Source organism: Protopterus annectens, chromosome 8.part0, assembly GCF_019279795.1.
Source record: "Protopterus annectens isolate FY-2018-M chromosome 8.part0, PAN1.0, whole genome shotgun sequence".
NCBI lineage: Eukaryota > Metazoa > Chordata > Ceratodontiformes > Protopteridae > Protopterus > Protopterus annectens.
Window position 1 is genome coordinate 57,049,706 of NC_056741.1, and position 21,488 is coordinate 57,071,193.

At 45.1% G+C, this 21,488-nt stretch overlaps 1 protein-coding gene across 1 annotated transcript in view; it reads right to left on the bottom strand.

Annotated features, from left to right (window-relative positions):
• The window catches only part of P3H3 (prolyl 3-hydroxylase 3), a 383,658-nt gene that overhangs the window by 179,744 nt on the left and 182,426 nt on the right, over nt 1-21,488 (bottom strand). The window contains exons 6-7 of the mRNA XM_044079609.1: nt 12,916-13,005; nt 10,700-10,752 (exon numbers count right to left, since the gene is read on the bottom strand). Coding sequence (XP_043935544.1) covers nt 10,700-10,752; nt 12,916-13,005 — 143 coding nt within the window. The remainder of the gene's footprint in view (nt 1-10,699; nt 10,753-12,915; nt 13,006-21,488) is intronic.

Sequence of the window (21,488 nt, forward strand, 5' to 3'; positions counted from 1 at the left end):
ATACCTGTGCACACCTGCAGGAGATACAATGCCCTTCCTCCTTCCTACCCATATCTACCGTGGACTCTGTTGTATTAGTCCGTGTTTGTCAGTAATGATACCTGTGCACACCTGCAGGAGATACAATGCCCTTCCTCCTTCCTACCCATATCTACACGGGACTCTGTTGTATTAGTCCGTGTTTGTCAGTAATGATACCTGTGCACACCTGCAGGAGATACAATGCCCTTCCTCCTTTCTACCTATATCTACACGGGGACTCTGTTGTATTAGTCCCATGTTTGTCAGTAATGATACCTGTGCACACCTGCAGGAGATACAATGCCCTTCCTCCTTCCTACCCATATCTACACGGGACTCTGTTGTATTAGTCCCGTGTTTGTCAGTAATGATACCTGTGCACACCTGCAGGAGATACAATGCCCTTCCTCCTTCCTACCCATATCTACATGGGGACTCTGTTGTATTAGTCCCGTGTTTGTCAGTAATGATACCTGTGCACACCTGCAGGAGATACAATGCCCTTCCTCCTTTCTACCCATATCTACAAGGGGACTCTGTTGTATTAGTCCCGTGTTTGTCAGTAATGATACCTGTGCACACCTGCAGGAGATACAATGCCCTTCCTCCTTCCTACCCATATCTACATGGGGACTCTGTTGTATTAGTCCCATGTTTGTCAGTAATGATACCTGTGCACACCTGCAGGAGATACAATGCCCTTCCTCCTTCCTACCCATATCTACACGGGGACTCTGTTGTATTAGTCCCATGTTTGTCAGTAATGATACCTGTGCACACCTGCAGGAGATACAATGCCCTTCCTCCTTCCTACCCATATCTACATGGGGACTCTGTTGTATTAGTCCCGTGTTTGTCAGTAATGATACCTGTGCACACCTGCAGGAGATACAATGCCCTTCCTCCTTCCTACCCATATCTACACGGGACTCTGTTGTATTAGTCCCATGTTTGTCAGTAATGATACCTGTGCACACCTGCAGGAGATACAATGCCCTTCCTCCTTCCTACCCATATCTACACGGGGACTCTGTTGTATTAGTCCCGTGTTTGTCAGTAATGATACCTGTGCACACCTGCAGGAGATACAATGCCCTTCCTCCTTCCTACCCATATCTACATCGGACTCTGTTGTATTAGTCCCATGTTTGTCAGTAATGATACCTGTGCACACCTGCAGGAGATACAATGCCCTTCCTCCTTCCTACCCATATCTACACGGGGACTCTGTTGTATTAGTCCTATGTTTGTCAGTAATGATACCTGTGCACACCTGCAGGAGATACAATGCCCTTCCTCCTTCCTACCCATATCTACACGGGGACTCTGTTGTATTAGTCCCATGTTTGTCAGTAATGATACCTGTGCACAACTGCAGGAGATGCAATGCCCTTCCTCCTTCCTACCCATATCTACACGGGGACTCTGTTGTATTAGTCCCGTGTTTGTCAGTAATGATACCTGTGCACACCTGCAGGAGATACAATGCCCTTCCTCCTTCCTACCCCTATCTACACGGGGACTCTGTTGTATTAGTCCCATGTTTGTCAGTAATGATACCTGTGCACACCTGCAAGAGATAAAATGCCCTTCCTCCTTCCTACCCATATCTACACGGGGACTCTGTTGTATTAGTCCCATGTTTGTCAGTAATGATACCTGTGCACACCTGCAGGAGATACAATGCCCTTCCTCCTTCCTACCCATATCTACACGGGGACTCTGTTGTATTAGTCCCGTGTTTGTCAGTAATGATACCTGTGCACACCTGCAAGAGATACAATGCCCTTCCTCCTTCCTACCCATATCTACACGGGGACTCTGTTGTATTAGTCCCATGTTTGTCAGTAATGATACCTGTGCACACCTGAAAGAGATAAAATGCCCTTCCTCCTTCCTACCCATATCTACACGGGGACTCTGTTGTATTAGTCCCATGTTTGTCAGTAATGATACCTGTGCACACCTGCAGGAGATACAATGCCCTTCCTCCTTCCTACCCATATCTACACGGGGACTCTGTTGTATTAGTCCCGTGTTTGTCAGTAATGATACCTGTGCACACCTGCAAGAGATACAATGCCCTTCCTCCTTCCTACCCATATCTACACGGGGACTCTGTTGTATTAGTCCCATGTTTGTCAGTAATGATACCTGTGCACACCTGCAGGAGATACAATGCCCTTCCTCCTTCCTACCCATATCTACACGGGACTCTGTTGTATTAGTCCCATGTTTGTCAGTAATGATACCTGTGCACACCTGCAGGAGATACAATGCCCTTCCTCCTTCCTACCCATATCTACACGTGGACTCTGTTGTATTAGTCCCGTGTTTGTCAGTAATGATACCTGTGCACACCTGCAGGAGATACAATGCCCTTCCTCCTTCCTACCCATATCTACACGGGGACTCTGTTGTATTAGTCCCGTGTTTGTCAGTAATGATACCTGTGCACACCTGCAGGAGATACAATGCCCTTCCTCCTTTCTACCTATATCTACACGGGGACTCTGTTGTATTAGTCCCATGTTTGTCAGTAATGATACCTGTGCACACCTGCAGGAGATACAATGCCCTTCCTCCTTCCTACCCATATCTACACGGGGACTCTGTTGTATTAGTCCCGTGTTTGTCAGTAATGATACCTGTGCACACCTGCAGGAGATACAATGCCCTTCCTCCTTCCTACCCATATCTACATGGGGACTCTGTTGTATTAGTCCCGTGTTTGTCAGTAATGATACCTGTGCACACCTGCAGGAGATACAATGCCCTTCCTCCTTTCTACCCATATCTACAAGGGGACTCTGTTGTATTAGTCCCGTGTTTGTCAGTAATGATACCTGTGCACACCTGCAGGAGATACAATGCCCTTCCTCCTTCCTACCCATATCTACATGGGGACTCTGTTGTATTAGTCCCATGTTTGTCAGTAATGATACCTGTGCACACCTGCAGGAGATACAATGCCCTTCCTCCTTCCTACCCATATCTACACGGGACTCTGTTGTATTAGTCCCATGTTTGTCAGTAATGATACCTGTGCACACCTGCAGGAGATACAATGCCCTTCCTCCTTCCTACCCATATCTACATGGGGACTCTGTTGTATTAGTCCCGTGTTTGTCAGTAATGATACCTGTGCACACCTGCAGGAGATACAATGCCCTTCCTCCTTCCTACCCATATCTACACGGGGACTCTGTTGTATTAGTCCCATGTTTGTCAGTAATGATACCTGTGCACACCTGCAGGAGATACAATGCCCTTCCTCCTTCCTACCCATATCTACACGGGACTCTGTTGTATTAGTCCCGTGTTTGTCAGTAATGATACCTGTGCACACCTGCAGGAGATACAATGCCCTTCCTCCTTCCTACCCATATCTACACGGGACTCTGTTGTATTAGTCCCATGTTTGTCAGTAATGATACCTGTGCACACCTGCAGGAGATACAATGCCCTTCCTCCTTCCTACCCATATCTACACGGGGACTCTGTTGTATTAGTCCTATGTTTGTCAGTAATGATACCTGTGCACACCTGCAGGAGATACAATGCCCTTCCTCCTTCCTACCCATATCTACACGGGGACTCTGTTGTATTAGTCCCATGTTTGTCAGTAATGATACCTGTGCACAACTGCAGGAGATGCAATGCCCTTCCTCCTTCCTACCCATATCTACACGGGGACTCTGTTGTATTAGTCCCGTGTTTGTCAGTAATGATACCTGTGTACACCTGCAGGAGATACAATGCCCTTCCTCCTTCCTACCCATATCTACACGGGGACTCTGTTGTATTAGTCCCGTGTTTGTCAGTAATGATACCTGTGCACACCTGCAGGAGATACAACGCCCTTCCTACCCATATCTACACGGGGACTCTGTTGTATTAGTCCCATGTTTGTCAGTAATGATACCTGTGCACACCTGCAGGAGATACAATGCCCTTCCTCCTTCCTACCCATATCTACACAGGGACTCTGTTGTATTAGTCCCATGTTTGTCAGTAATGATACCTGTGCACACCTGCAGGAGATACAATGCCCTTCCTCCTTTCTACCCATATCTACACGGGGACTCTGTTGTATTAGTCCCGTATTTGTCAGTAATGATACCTGTGCACACCTGCAGGAGATACAATGCCGTTCCTCCTTCCTACCCATATCTGCACGGGGACTCTGTTGTATTAGTCCCGTGTTTGTCAGTAATGATACCTGTGCACACCTGCAGGAGATACAATGCCGTTCCTCCTTCCTACCCATATCTACACGGGGACTCTGTTGTATTAGTCCCGTGTTTGTCAGTAATGATACCTGTGCACACCTGCAGGAGATACAATGCCCTTCCTCCTTCCTACCCATATCTACACGGGGACTCTGTTGTATTAGTCCCGTGTTTGTCAGTAATGATACCTGTGCACACCTGCAGGAGATACAATGCCCTTCCTCCTTCCTACCCATATCTACACGGGGACTCTGTTGTATTAGTCCCATGTTTGTCAGTAATGATACCTGTGCACACCTGCAGGAGATACAATGCCCTTCCTCCTTCCTACCCATATCTACACGGGGACTCTGTTGTATTAGTCCCGTGTTTGTCAATAATGATACCTGTGCACACCTGCAGGAGATACAATGCCCTTCCTCCTTCCTACCCATATCTACACAGGGACTCGGTTGTATTAGTCCCGTGTTTGTCAGTAATGATACCTGTGCACACCTGCAGGAGATATAATGCCCTTCCTCCTTCCTACCCATATCTACACGGGGACTCTGTTGTATTTGTCCCATGTTTGTCAGTAATGATACCTGTGCACACCTGCAGGAGATACAATGCCCTTCCTCCTTCCTACCCATATCTACACGGGGACTCTGTTGTATTAGTCCCATGTTTGTCAGTAATGATACTTGTGCACACCTGCAGGAGATACAATGCCCTTCCTCCTTCCTACCCATATCTACACGGGGACTCTGTTGTATTAGTCCCATGTTTGTCAGTAATGATACCTGTGCACACCTGCAGGAGATACAATGCCCTTCCTCCTTCCTACCCATATCTACACGGGACTCTGTTGTATTAGTCCGTGTTTGTCAGTAATGATACCTGTGCACACCTGCAGGAGATACAATGCCCTTCCTCCTTCCTACCCATATCTACACGGGACTCTGTTGTATTAGTCCCGTGTTTGTCAGTAATGATACCTGTGCACACCTGCAGGAGATACAATGCCCTTCCTCCTTCCTACCCATATCTACACGGGACTCTGTTGTATTAGTCCCATGTTTGTCAGTAATGATACCTGTGCACACCTGCAGGAGATACAATGCCCTTCCTCCTTCCTACCCATATCTACACGGGGACTCTGTTGTATTAGTCCCATGTTTGTCAGTAATGACACCTGTGCACACCTGCAGGAGATACAATGCCCTTCCTCCTTCCTACCCATATCTACACGGGACTCTGTTGTATTAGTCCCGTGTTTGTCAGTAATGATACCTGTGCACACCTGCAGGAGATACAATGCCCTTCCTCCTTCCTACCCATATCTACACGGGGACTCTGTTGTATTAGTCCCATGTTTGTCAGTAATGATACCTGTGCACACCTGCAGGAGATACAATGCCCTTCCACCTTCCTACCCATATCTACACGGGGACTCTGTTGTATTAGTCCCGTGTTTGTCAGTAATGATACCTGTGCACACCTGCAGGAGATACAATGCCCTTCCTCCTTCCTACCCATATCTACATGGAGACTCTGTTGTATTAGTCCCATGTTTGTCAGTAATGATACCTGTGCACACCTGCAGGAGATACAATGCCCTTCCTCCTTCCTACCCATATCTACACGGGGACTCTGTTGTATTAGTCCCATGTTTGTCAGTAATGATACCTGTGCACACCTGCAGGAGATACAATGCCCTTCCTCCTTCCTACCCATATCTACACGGGGACTCTGTTGTATTAGTCCCGTGTTTGTCAGTAATGATACCTGTGCACACCTGCAGGAGATACAATGCCCTTCCTCCTTCCTACCCATATCTACACGGGACTCTGTTGTATTAGTCCCGTGTTTGTCAGTAATGATACCTGTGCACACCTGCAGGAGATACAATGCCCTTCCTCCTTCCTACCCATATCTACACGGGACTCTGTTGTATTAGTCCCATGTTTGTCAGTAATGATACCTGTGCACACCTGCAGGAGATACAATGCCCTTCCTCCTTCCTACCCATATCTACACGGGGACTCTGTTGTATTAGTCCCGTGTTTGTCAGTAATGATACCTGTGCACACCTGCAGGAGATACAATGCCCTTCCTCCTTCCTACCCATATCTACACGGGACTCTGTTGTATTAGTCCCGTGTTTGTCAGTAATGATACCTGTGCACACCTGCAGGAGATACAATGCCCTTCCTCCTTCCTACCCATATCTACACGGGGACTCTGTTGTATTAGTCCCATGTTTGTCAGTAATGATACCTGTGCACACGTGCAGGAGATACAATGCCCTTCCTCCTTCCTACCCATATCTACACGGGGACTCTGTTGTATTAGTCCCGTGTTTGTCAGTAATGATACCTGTGCACACCTGCAGGAGATACAATGCCGTTCCTCCTTCCTACCCATATCTGCACGGGGACTCTGTTGTATTAGTCCCGTGTTTGTCAGTAATGATACCTGTGCACACCTGCAGGAGATACAATGCCGTTCCTCCTTCCTACCCATATCTACACGGGGACTCTGTTGTATTAGTCCCGTGTTTGTCAGTAATGATACCTGTGCACACCTGCAGGAGATACAATGCCCTTCCTCCTTCCTACCCATATCTACACGGGGACTCTGTTGTATTAGTCCCATGTTTGTCAGTAATGATACCTGTGCACACCTGCAGGAGATACAATGCCATTCCTCCTTCCTACCCATATCTACACGGGGACTCTGTTGTATTAGTCCCATGTTTGTCAGTAATGATACCTGTGCACACCTGCAGGAGATACAATGCCTTTCCTCCTTCCTACCCATATCTACACGGGACTCTGTTGTATTAGTCCCGTGTTTGTCAGTAATGATACCTGTGCACACCTGCAGGAGATACAATGCCGTTCCTCCTTCCTACCCATATCTGCACGGGGACTCTGTTGTATTAGTCCCGTGTTTGTCAGTAATGATACCTGTGCACACCTGCAGGAGATACAATGCCGTTCCTCCTTCCTACCCATATCTACACGGGGACTCTGTTGTATTAGTCCCGTGTTTGTCAGTAATGATACCTGTGCACACCTGCAGGAGATACAACGCCCTTCCTCCTTCCTACCCATATCTACACGGGGACTCTGTTGTATTAGTCCCGTGTTTGTCAGTAATGATACCTGTGCACACCTGCAGGAGATACAATGCCCTTCCTCCTTCCTACTCATATCTACACGGGGACTCTGTTGTATTAGTCCCATGTTTGTCAGTAATGATACCTGTGCACACCTGCAGGAGATACAATGCCCTTCCTCCTTCCTACCCATATCTACACGGGGACTCTGTTGTGTTAGTCCCGTGTTTGTCAATAATGTTACCTGTGCACACCTGCAGGAGATACAATGCCCTACCTCCTTCCTACCCATATCTACACAGGGACTCTGTTGTATTAGTCCCGTGTTTGTCAGTAATGATACCTGTGCACACCTGCAGGAGATATAATGCCCTTCCTCCTTCCTACCCATATCTACACGGGGACTCTGTTGTATTTGTCCCATGTTTGTCAGTAATGATACCTGTGCACACCTGCAGGAGATACAATGCCCTTCCTCCTTCCTACCCATATCTACACATGGACTCTGTTGTATTAGTCCCATGTTTGTCAGTAATGATACCTGTGCACACCTGCAGGAGATACAATGCCCTTCCTCCTTCCTACCCATATCTACACGGGGACTCTGTTGTATTAATCCCATGTTTGTCAGTAATGATACCTGTGCACACCTGCAGGAGATACAATGCCCTTCCTCCTTCCTACCCATATCTACACGGGGACTCTGTTGTATTAGTCCCATGTTTGTCAGTAATGATACCTGTGCACACCTGCAGGAGATACAATGCCCTTCCTCCTTCCTACCCATATCTACACGGGACTCTGTTGTATTAGTCCCATGTTTGTCAGTAATGATACCTGTGCACACCTGCAGGAGATACAATGCCCTTCCTCCTTCCTACCCATATCTACACGGGGACTCTGTTGTATTAGTCCCGTGTTTGTCAGTAATGATACCTGTGCACACCTGCAGGAGATACAATGTCCTTCCTCCTTCCTACCCATATCTACACGGGGACTCTGTTGTATTAGTCCCATGTTTGTCAGTAATGATACCTGTGCACACCTGCAGGAGATACAATGCCCTTCCTCCTTCCTACCCATATCTACACGGGGACTCTGTTGTATTAGTCCCATGTTTGTCAGTAATGACACCTGTGCACACCTGCAGGAGATACAATGCCCTTCCTCCTTCCTACCCATATCTACACTGGGACTCTGTTGTATTAGTCCCGTGTTTGTCAGTAATGATACCTGTGCACACCTGCAGGAGATACAATGCCCTTCCACCTTCCTACCCATATCTACCCGGGGACTCTGTTGTATTAGTCCCGTGTTTGTTAGTAATGATACCTGTGCACACCTGCAGGAGATACAATGCCCTTCCTCCTTCCTACCCATATCTACATGGGGACTCTGTTGTATTAGTCCCATGTTTGTCAGTAATGATACCTGTGCACACCTGCAGGAGATACAATGCCCTTCCTCCTTCCTACCCATATCTACACGGGGACTCTGTTGTATTATTCCCATGTTTGTCAGTAATGATACCTGTGCACACCTGCAGGAGATACAATGCCCTTCCTCCTTCCTACCCATATCTACACGGGGACTCTGTTGTATTAGTCCCGTGTTTGTCAGTAATGATACCTGTGCACACCTGCAGGAGATACAATGCCCTTCCTCCTTCCTTCCCATATCTACACGGGGACTCTGTTGTATTAGTCCCGTGTTTGTCAGTAATGATACCTGTGCACACCTGCAGGAGATACAATGCCCTTCCTCCTTCCTACCCATATCTACACAGGGACTCTGTTGTATTAGTCCCGTGTTTGTCAGTAATGATACCTGCGCACACCTGCAGGAGATACAATGCCCTTCCTCCTTCCTACCCATATCTACGGGACTCTGTTGTATTAGTCCGTGTTTGTCAGTAATGATACCTGTGCACACCTGCAGGAGATACAATGCCCTTCCTCCTTCCTACCCATATCTACACGGGACTCTGTTGTATTAGTCCCATGTTTGTCAGTAATGATACCTGTGCACACCTGCAGGAGATACAATACCCTTCCTCCTTCCTACCCATATCTACACGGGGACTCTGTTGTATTAGTCCCATGTTTGTCAGTAATGATACCTGTGCACACCTGCAGGAGATACAATGCCCTTCCTCCTTCCTACCCATATCTACACGGGACTCTGTTGTATTAGTCCCGTGTTTGTCAGTAATGATACCTGTGCACACCTGCAGGAGATACAATGCCCTTCCTCCTTCCTACCCATATCTACACGGGACTCTGTTGTATTAGTCCCATGTTTGTCAGTAATGATACCTGTGCACACCTGCAGGAGATACAATGCCCTTCCTCCTTCCTACCCATATCTACACGGGGACTCTGTTGTATTAGTCCCATGTTTCTCAGTAATGATACCTGTGCACACCTGCAGGAGATACAATGCCCTTCCTCCTTCCTACCCATATCTACACGGGGACTCTGTTGTATTAGTCCCGTGTTTGTCAGTAATGATACCTGTGCACACCTGCAGGAGATACAATGCCCTTCCTCCTTCCTACCCATATCTACGGGGACTCTGTTGTATTAGTCCCGTGTTTGTCAGTAATGATACCTGTGCACACCTGCAGGAGATAAAATGCCCTTCCTCCTTCCTACCCATATCTACACGGGGACTCTGTTGTATTAGTCCCATGTTTGTCAGTAATGATACCTGTGCACACCTGCAGGAGATACAATGCCCTTCCTCCTTCCTACCCATATCTACACGGGGACTCTGTTGTATTAGTCCCATGTTTGTCAGTAATGATACCTGTGCACACCTGCAGGAGATACAATGTCCTTCCTCCTTCCTACCCATATCTACACGGGACTCTGTTGTATTAGTCCCATGTTTGTCAGTAATGATACCTGTGCACACCTGCAGGAGATACAATGCCCTTCCTCCTTCCTACCCATATCTACATGGGGACTCTGTTGTATTAGTCCCGTGTTTGTCAGTAATGATACCTGTGCACACCTGCAGGAGATACAATGCCCTTCCTCCTTCCTACCCATATCTACACGGGACTCTGTTGTATTAGTCCCATGTTTGTCAGTAATGATACCTGTGCACACCTGCAGGAGATACAATGCCCTTCCTCCTTCCTACCCATATCTACACGGGGACTCTGTTGTATTAGTCCCATGTTTGTCAGTAATGATACCTGTGCACACCTGCAGGAGATACAATGCCCTTCCTCCTTCCTACCCATATCTACACGGGGACTCTGTTGTATTAGTCCCATGTTGTGCTTTCACAAAGACTCAGATCAGCATTCAAAGTACAGAAACGCTTCTGATGTTACCTTTGTTTCACCTTTGTGCTTTGGGGGGCAGTCCCTCTGGAACTCCATAAATCCTAAGGAGATAAAACAAACACATAAAACAATAAATTACTAGGAAACTGTTTACAGAATTCTAGTCTTACTCCTAAGCAGAAATGTGAAAATCAGACCAATTTAATGAACAGATAAAGGTCAGTTAACTTGCCAGGTCTGACACACACACACACACACACACACACACACACACACACACACACACACACACACACACACACACACACACACACACACTATTTTTTTCTTTTTTTTAATTTTTTTTCCTTCGATCCCTCAGCCCATCAGCCTTACCCCTGGTGGATTTACTGACTTTCTTGATCCCGAAGTGAGAGTGAAATGCTGTTGTCATCCACATGGGAGATTTTTTTTTTTTTACTTTTATAGCCCATGTTTAATCAGATTCCCCACACTCAGGTTACGGTTTGGTTTCAGGCTTGACTTCTGTAGCAGCGTAGCTCTTTTTGAGTCCCATCTCCTCTCAATCCTGTGGTCATTTATGCAACATTACCCAGGTGTTTACCCCTCCAGGGTGAGGTCACTGTCCCTCTGCTTACTGTCGATGACAGACCTGCTGTGGGAAGGGAGTAAACGCCTGTGAGCTACCACTGCTATTCATAGAAATTGGTTTGATGAGTTTGGTCCCTATATTCCTCCTTCATGTGCTTTGTAATATTCAAGGGGGCGGTATGAGATGGGCCCTGTGATTGATGTCTAAGGCTCTATGTGATGCAAACATAGCCCAGCTGAGCCCCCCCACCCCTGTAGGCAGCACCTTCATGCAATCCCAGTCTTCAATGGTAGAACACAAACTCCCCCAACACAAAAAAAAAGATGCAAGCAGGCAAAGCCTCATCATTCTTTTCTCTCTTGCTAACCTGCTCCACCAGTGTTCTTACTAGTAAAACACAGACTGGCTGAATTGCAGTTACGGTTTTATCCCTCTGCCTAAATAGCTGGCTGCAGGCATGTGCTAAACCACCTCAAGAAGTTTTACCTATATAACCCTCAAATACTCCCCTTACAAGCACCTCCATCTGTTCTCTGGCCTCCTGACTTGGATTGTGCACCCAACTCCTCTTCTGATACATATAGATATATACATATATGTATAGGTTTGTGTGTGTGTTATATATATGTATAGGTATGTGCATGTTACATATATGCATAGGTATGTGCATGTTACATATAGGTATAGGTGTGTGTACATGTTACATATATGTACAGGTGTGTGCGTGTTACATATATGTATAGGTGTGTGTGTGTTACCAGTCACAGGGTATAGACATATCTGCCTGCTATCTCTGTGCCTACGTCATTACTTTCATAATTTATTATTTTATTTATTTATTTATTTTACATTTGTTGACTGGGTTGGTCTGACTGAGCTGAGTAGCCCTTTTTCAGAGGAGGCCCAGGGAGAAAAGCTGCACAGTAATACAATTTGTTATACCGAAGTAATAGATAAAAAGCATAAGTATTTTACAATGTATACATACAATGTGGGAATGCAAACATAACAGGCAAAGAGCTACTGACTAAGAGGAAAATACAGAATACAAAAACATTTTTAGGAAAACAGCAAAAATGACAAAATATCTGTAGTCCTTCCAGGCATATATGAATTCAGTACAAGAGCTGAGAGACGGAGAAGCAGAGTAATACATTATACAGGTGGCGGCTAGCTTTATTGTCACATAAACTTCTGTACTATGTTACATTTCACTGCTTTATTACTCTGATCTTACATTGCAGCTTTTGTTCCCACTTAGCTCTGTCTGGACTGTTCACATACACTTATATGCACAACAGATTTTACAGGCTTCTGCCTGCTCTTACCTACTTTTACCGACTGCTTTGTAAAGGATTCTCTATTTGCTACGAACTTTTGTCACTTATAATTATTTCAGATAATCCAGTGGTAATAGTTTCTAATGACTTCTTTAATGAATGAATTCCTTACTGCATCCTCTTGGATAATGCTGGAAACAAGCAGCCTTTACTTAGTATGCTTAGCTGGTCACCACATTTTTAACAGTTTCACATTATTAACAATAAAATATTATATGTATATTTTAGCAACTGCATTGTATCTGTACAATTATTATTTTTTTCTGACAAATTTAGAGACTAGACATAATGAAAGAGTCATGCACCTCTAAGATAAATCTCCCAATACACACCTGTTCAGTGAAAGGAATTCCCAGGGAATCTGCAGCAAAATGTAACATTTTCTTTTCCATCAGTGACTGCTCCACAACTGACCGTAAATTCTGAAAGCAGGAAAATAAAGAACATCAAAAGGAGAAACAAAAATCTGGTAAAGTACAATCTTCTAGTGTTAGTGATTGAAAATATATTAAGCATTGTAACAAAGTAGACAGTGGTCCCTGTGGAATTCAGGGGAACAGCAAGTGTCGCTTCCAGTGACCTACCACTCTTCCCCTAGCGGAGGTGGCAGGATGGCCCTTTTCGGACAAATTTGTTATTTTCATTCTGTTATGTCTAGTTTGCGGACAGGTTTGGAGAGGCATATTAATTCATTTTGGTACAGGTACAGTCGAACACCCATGGGGCTGATTGTGCCACATGTGCACTAAAGTCATCTGTCAGCTATAGTGCAAATTGTTCAGAAGAGTATTTACCATGTCATATCTCTAACATTTTCCACGATCAATTGCAGTTCTCCTTCAGATCATAGTGTATATTGTAAAAGCAAGCATCACGAGTTAGGCTTAAGGTACATAGATAAATACTAGGCTATCGGTCAGCTATTATAAGGATAGTCAATAACTAGATGATAGAATTAAACCTTATACCTTTTATCTGTGAGGTAAAGTCCTTACCCATTTTGACAATCCTGTCCCCTAAGCCAACCCTGCCTGCCATTCAGATTCCATGAAAAACTGCTGTTATCCTTCTCACATTTCTCATCTTCTGCTCTGTATCTGCTGCCTTTATATTTCTGCTCAAGTAAATGACTAGATTGTCTGATATCAACTATGTCTCTTATTTTGTAGTATGCAACAGCTGGGTGAATGTGTAAAATGGGTGCCCTCTTCACTGAAAGTTGGCATTTCTTGAACAAGACAGCTTTTAAACAGAGATTACCGAGTAAAACTTTTACTACTTTCTCCAATGGTCAGTGGTGCTGGAGTCTGCTATAAGCACGTATGAAATACATACAAGGGTGAATCAGTATTACAGTAGAGTATATTTGCAAAGTCTGTTACTGCCCACGGATTCAGAAAGGGCTTTTGCCAGGAGTAATCTCTAAAATGGGCTTTGACTTCTGGCGGTGGTCTTTCCTGACTCAGAAACAAGTCCACCACAGTGCTCTGCTACTGAACTAATACTTGTAGTGGGGAAAAGAGTTCACCGTATACAGTTACCACACAGTTAGGTACAAGGCTACATATAATGGTGTCACTGTTGTGTGTTACAGCAGATGATGGTTATGCACTAGAACTATGAATAACCAATGTCCCGTGGATATGCAGTGGAATACGGTTGATGACCGTGTCCACAACCTCTAGAATGCAGCAGTGCTTGCATATAATACTGCACATAGAGCCACAGAATGTGGTAAAAGGGGTGTTTGGTTAACTGAAGGGATGCTTACACTTTAGAGGCATCTAGTGGAACACTGTAGTATTTATCCAAGACCTGCAGCCGGATATTTGTAATATAAGCCACACTGCATAACATGGTTGTGTGGGAACAGTTACAGCAGCAGGGAACCATATCTGATGGAGCAGCAGAGTTGAAGTATGATGTCCAGTTCGAGGAAGAACAAGCAACTGCAGGACATCATGTGAGGCAGACCTGGATACGGTACATCATGTACCTGGAAAACAGGAGGCATCTGGTCTACATCTCTAGGCAGTAACAAAGACAACAACAAAAAAACATGCATGTATTATCAAGCCCAGGTTATGCAGTACAGTGCCTGGACTGGCCAAGTATCATGCATTATCTTACCCACTCGGGTGAGTGAGTGGTGAAGGCACAGTTATTTCATTTACACATGTTGGTGACACCATGATGGGGGGACACAGTGACAGGCAATGTCATTTGGGTCATGATCATGAAAGGGTAACAGGTTGTGGGGCATGACATCATTTAGTGCTGGGGTGGAGATGCCATGTCATGATCATTGCTGGCACTGTGTATTTTGCTAGCCTGTGCTCTCAGAATTTGATGTAGTCAGGAGAAGGGACAGTGCAGAACTATGGGCATGTGCATGGTGGCAGGGTGTCCTGTGTCAAGTCATTGGATGCACAGCGTCCATGACCAGTAAAATGGGTACACGTATTCATTGCGCTCCATCTGCCTACAGGGTATAATGACAATATAGAACTAAAGGAGTGACCACATTCAGACTGATCTGGTATCCCATGGGAGAATGATGAGGGGCATTTGTGGCCATGGTCATAAGACACGGGCAGTTGTAGTCTTTGTGGTCAAATCTGATAGTGATGCTTTGCCAGGAATTTTCTGTGTCATAAAAGTATGCCTGGCCTGTGACCAGCCATACTGCACTTGGGCCCTTTCATACCCATGAACAGCCGAGTCTGCAGAGGCAGAGAAAAAGACAGTTATAAATGGATCAATGAATCCCATGCTAGGCAACAGTGACCTGACTAATACAATCTGCTCCCTGTCCCTATAGTCCACATCACTGTGCAGGTACTGGATGTCATTCTGCAGATCATGCAGGTGTTCCATGGTGTCATGCAGGCTGTGCAGCACACAAACAATTTCCACAGTGCTGTGGGCAGCAAAAATCTGTGCCTGGATCACTAACCCACACATCTGCTGATGGATACCAAGTGCTGCACCCAGGTCAGGGAAAGACCTAGAGTTATGGTGGCACTGCAAACCAACATGCTTCTCACATGTGGGGGTGTGCATAGATCAGAGGCAGTGCAGCTCACAGATGGCATCTGGGTTGGCGACTCCTCCATAGACTGGTTGGGGTTCACAGTTGCAGGATGTCTGTGAAACACTGGCTAAGCTGAAGTTTTGGTCTGTCCCTGCTCAGGCTCTTCCAATGTAGGGGCTCTGGATGAGGTCATCAGTGTTAGTATTGATGACAGTGTGACTCTATGCATGTGCATGATGCCACCATTGTCAGAGGCAGGTGTATTTCTAATTCAAACGCTATCAAGGTCTGTGTGCCTCCAGCAGGTACACAGTTATATGACAGAATTTGTGAATATCACCTGGATACCTACACATACCTTATTATGCAGGCTATTGCAACTGCAGAGTGGAAGCACCTGGAGGACAGACAGGCTGAAACCTCTTGCTGAATAAGTCCTACCTCACATGCAGTGTTAAGTACAATATGGGAATACGGCAGCTAATACTAAACTGTTGCATCTCCTATGGACAGTTTTGAGATCACTTCTAGTCCATCTCCCACATCCAGTCCACCACTAAGTATGAGGGTCCACACCCCATCCTCTGACTGGGACAACGGGAACTCATTCACCTCTGTGTTGGTGGTTTGTTCTCTGTGGTGGGCATGTCCTTGGCATTGCCCTGTATCTTGTTCTTAGCATGAAATATGATATTAGTTATCCTTTACTTAATGTCCTGTAGCACTCCATGACACACCTGACCTCAAAAAGTATCATCTGTATTACCTTTATTCATGGTGCATGCATCATGTGTGTGGAGGGCTGGCAGTAACACCTCAGTGTCCTGGGTGATGAACTTTTCCAGTTGTTGCCTCTCTTTTGGGCCCATGAAAAGATGTGTACATTTGTGGGTAGCACATGTCAGCCACTGTGTATGCATGACTGTCTGTGAACGTTCCATACAAATGTACCCTAACCCATAAGGTGCCTACTTATCTGTTCTTTGTGTGTTGCGACACTTCCACTACTTTTCCTGGACATACATCTGGTACAAACTTGATATCATGACATTCCTTCCTGCATCACACTATTGAATCCCTGTAATATACTGCACTCCTTGACCACCCAGAACAAAATGGATTGTCGTGCCTCAGTTAATGTACAGGGGCCACTGTATCCTGCACAGCATGTCCTGCTCTCAGTGTGGGTTGTCACTGATATGCCCCCCCACTGATAGCCTGAAATGGTAGTGCCACGGCATAGTGGTGTGTATTTACACCCACATACTGAAGTTCTCTAGATCCCTGTTTCTTCATGCAGCAAGGGTGCTCAGTACAATGCAATGTTATATTTTGAGGTGTTTCATCTTCCTTCCATATGCCTATTTTGCTTATTTCAAAGTTCACTGTCCTGCTACAGGAAACTATGAATTGCACAGGTGCTTGTATTAGCACAGGCTCTCACAATATGCTGATGCTGCTTCTTATTATGCTAATTTTACCTAGTAGCTCAGCAGTTATGTTAACGATGGCATCTGTAACACGTCTTTGAATTGCTACCATAACACACAATACTGTCAGCAAAAGTGTGACTGTACTGCCCCTTTCCATCTCTGGACTGTGGACTACACTCATGCATGACACCTGTGAAGCTCAAAGAGGTTCATAGGTTAGTACTAGGCTAACTGCCCTTGTGAGCCATTGTAAGCCTAACCATTTATCCCTTGTGAGACTCAAATCCTGCACCTTGTGTTTGTAAAGCAAACACCTTAACCATTAGGCCACCCCCCCCTACTCAGCCTCACGTTTGCACTACATTGACTACATAATCATTCTGATGTACCTCATTACGGCACTATGATTCATGTCATGTGATATCTGAATATGCAGCCTTGATCATGCAGCTACTATATGATTCCTGTCATGTGACATCTGAATACCATTCTTTTCCACAAGCAGAGCTGTCTGAATGAGCATGGATGCTTCAGGAACTGTGAGCAGCATGGATTCTGAGTGTCTTACTACAGTACTACTGCCCGCTGCAGGGCTGCTATGATGGCCCTTTGTACAAGATCCATGCCTGGCACAAGCTTTCCACCATGTGTCTACGGCAGATCACCATCTGTCTATGTCGTAAGGAAGGCTTTTGCACATTTGATTATTAAAGGCATCACCTCTAGAGCAAAGGAGGTTATAACCCCTCTATACTCATCACTAATCAGGCCCATAATTGAGTATAACGCCCCTTTCAGCATGTACTGTACAAAGCACCTTCAGCAATTAGGGAGACCTCAGAGGTTTCTAACTAAGAAGATCAAGGGACTCCAGCACGTGCCTTACACAGACTGACTAAAGTCCCTGTCACTATACTCAGTATCATATAGACGTCTTATGCCTGGCTTACAGAGCAATCTCCGACCCAAACTTAATGAAATTGCTGCACATCCATAAATCAAACAGGACTAGAGATACCCATTCCAGGGACCTAAATATGGCTTGCAACTTGAATAGGTTGTGCTGGAAGAACAGATTTGTCTCCCAGTGTCTGCCACATCTTTGGAATAGGCTGCCAATTCACATGAAGCAGAGCTCCTCTATGACACTGTTCAAAAGGAACCTGGATGAGTGGATGGGACACCATAAATTCTTACCAGGGATAGCACCCACAACCCTCCTGGACATGGGCAGTCATTACTAAATACAATCCTGGGTGTTGACTAGAGTATCTATGGTATTACAGTGGGATTAAACTGCTAGGTTTGAAATGACCTCCGGGTCGATAACTTAGTAACCTCCTATGATCCTATAGTCCTCCAAGGGAGAACAACATTTTCTTGTTCTTCACCCATAAAGATTTTCAGAAGTAGCTGCAGGGTCACTATGACGGTCCTTTGTACAAGTTCCATGCCTGGCACAAGCTTGCTAGAATGGTGAGTGACATCACTGGCATCACACACTCTGGTGAACAGTGCAAGCATTACTATAGCAACGTGTGGTGACATCATTCTTACATGTTTAGGCAGTGGGAAGTAGAGGTTAGAGACAGCCTGCCTGAGGTTTACTGTAAACATCCTTTTTTTCCCCTCCTTGACTTTTCCAGATTTACTACTATGTTATGTTCTTCCAATGTTATGTTGTCTCAGGAGGCAAGAGTTTCTCTCTCGGGAGTGGGCCGTATAAGCCATGTGCTCTTGTGAACTGTGCAGCTTTCACAGTCTGTGCACTAATGTGATCTTTTTTTGTTTTCTCTTCCTTATGCAGGTCCAGTTATAGTGATGGTGGATGAGTGGCAGTGGTCACCTCATCCTGAGCCAACTTGGTTGCCAGTGAACAGCAAGTCTGCCTCTCAGCAGGTACAGAAAACTCACCTTGCTGAAGGCAGCCTGTAGGCCTCACCACTGACCTCTGTGACCACTTCTTAGGTGGGTATTTGAGGTTCCTCTTCTGATAGTGACCAACAGAGGTTCCATGTGTTCACCTGAAATCAAGACTGATGATGTTTAAACTGTGTTGGTGGCTGGACACTCACTTCACAGCTGTGGAACACCTCTTGGCATAATTAGTTGAGTCACATGACCAAAAGGCCACAAACAATGGGTCACAGCTGGCCCATAACATTGGCCACAAAGCTGAAGTAACTGATAAGTTGGCCAATGGGCTGGTATGGCACCCACCATGTGCCCTACCCTATTCCTCATCCATGTGTTCCCCACTTTGTCTGTGACTCCCATTCCTTGGCCAGCTCCCCTCATCATCAGTAGTTTTCACTCTCTTTCTGTGTGGGTTCATCTATTGTTTTTCCCATATTTTTTTCAATACCCCCACCAATTTGTCTTTGTCTGCATTTTCTATCTATTGGCCGCTAAAGCCTTACCTTCTCCCATGACCATTCCTCACTACCATCTCCAGCTAACCCTCAACTTCTTATACGAACATGGGTGTCATTCCTTTAAAAATATGCCCTTCATTCACATCCAATTATTTCTTATGGTTCCCTTTTCCATTGCCCGTTATTCCTTCTTTTATTTCTTTGCTATCATCACCTTCTTCCCAATTTATATGATGAACTGGGTTGGCACTTTCCAGTGCTGACCCTCCTTGGCAGCAATGATTTAATCTGCTGTGCATGTAAGCACATGTAACCTACGGCACATTTAGATGTGGTTTCTGTGACAGACAAAGACCACTCCACTAGTCAAGTGTAGATTGATAGCACAACTCCTCCACTGGGCCTACTTAAAAGACACTTGCCCCATAATATTATTCCACTAATATCGTACACGCTTCTTTCTATTGACTATTGGCATTATGCAAGCCTTGGTTCAAATCTGGCATTCAGCAAAAAGTGGAATTATCTTTTATTGTAATTGGATGTCCAGCGATAGAATAATAGTCAAGCTTTCAAAGTCCAATGTCATGTTATTTGCCACTAGACAGAAATGACACAACCTTTATACCAGTTCTTTACTTGTTAAAAATGATGCATCAACTTAATCTGTCTTCCATGATTACACACCTCCTGTCACCCACTGCAAGGAATGCACATATTCCAAACATAGAGCATTTATTTTATTTATTTAACATCTGTTTACTAGAAAATTCTGACTGGGACAGATCCCATTTTCAATGGAGGCCTGGGGAGAAACACTCCAGTTGCATGTATTTGGAATGTGGGAAAAAACCCACTCGGATACAGGGAGGACAAGCAGACTCCACACAGAAGGCACCCCAGCCGAGAATCAAACCGGAGAACTTCTTGCTGTGAGGCAACAATGCTAACTGCAGCACCACTGCTCCGCTCTTTACTAGTCTTCCATTCCAGCACCAACACACAAAGAATTCAGATAGAAATAGGTTAAATATGCTGTATACTTGCATAGCCCCAGACCTACTTACCACTACATATTATTTAACATTTCCCTGTCAGCCTACAAACAGCAAAGTCACCTAATTATTTAGCACAACATTATTTAAAATAATCACACAAGGGTAATGTACCATTAGGTTGATACGGTCATATCTTTACAATAAGCTAACACCCACCAGTTTTTAACTCCGTTGCTTGGTTGCCTATATGGAGGGGTATGTTAACAAAGAAGTTCAGGATTAATTTACTTACTGTCAACCTCTGTCCATCAGAGACATGGGGGATAAACTGGAGGTGAATTTGTGATTTCTCATCCAATGATCATGTTTTTTTGAATAGGGTCGGGAATGAACTCTTCTTCTTCTCCATGTCAAGCCGAGTACCTCACTAGCCCTTTGTAAGAGGAACCTGGATGACTGTATAAGAAACAGAAAATATACCCCTGGGATCCCACCTGTGCCCCTGTTGGACAGGGAAAACAGTTGCTGACTTTGTGGGAACATGGATGAAATTCTTGGCTAGGCTTATAAGGGCCTCCGGGCCAACAGCCTAGTATCGTCCTATGAACCTATGAACCTATGCTTCACATAGATAGGGAGCTGATTCCATAGCGCAGGAATACTTTGAGACACATCGGTCTCTCCAGCTTGTTCTATTTATGTCACAGGCAAAGAGGCAAAGTTCATGTTCATGGATCTAGTGTTTCTGGTGCTATTTTTGCAGATGTGCAAGAAGAAATTCATCAGAGCTGTATCTGAGGATGCCTTAGATGCTAGGCATAGAGTGCCTCTCAGTAACCTGCAGAAGACAAAATACAGCAATAGGACCTTAAGACAATATATGCAAGACAGGGCATTCATACCCTGGATTCTCCTCATGAGGGACCTTTGAGGAAGTTCCAACTTTTGTAGCTGCCTTCAAAATCAAAACTCGAATTTAGGGACTCAAGCTACTCCTAATAGGAACAATATGGCAAACTGGAATGGATCTATTATAGAGTAGGAAGTAGATGAAGGAAGATGGTA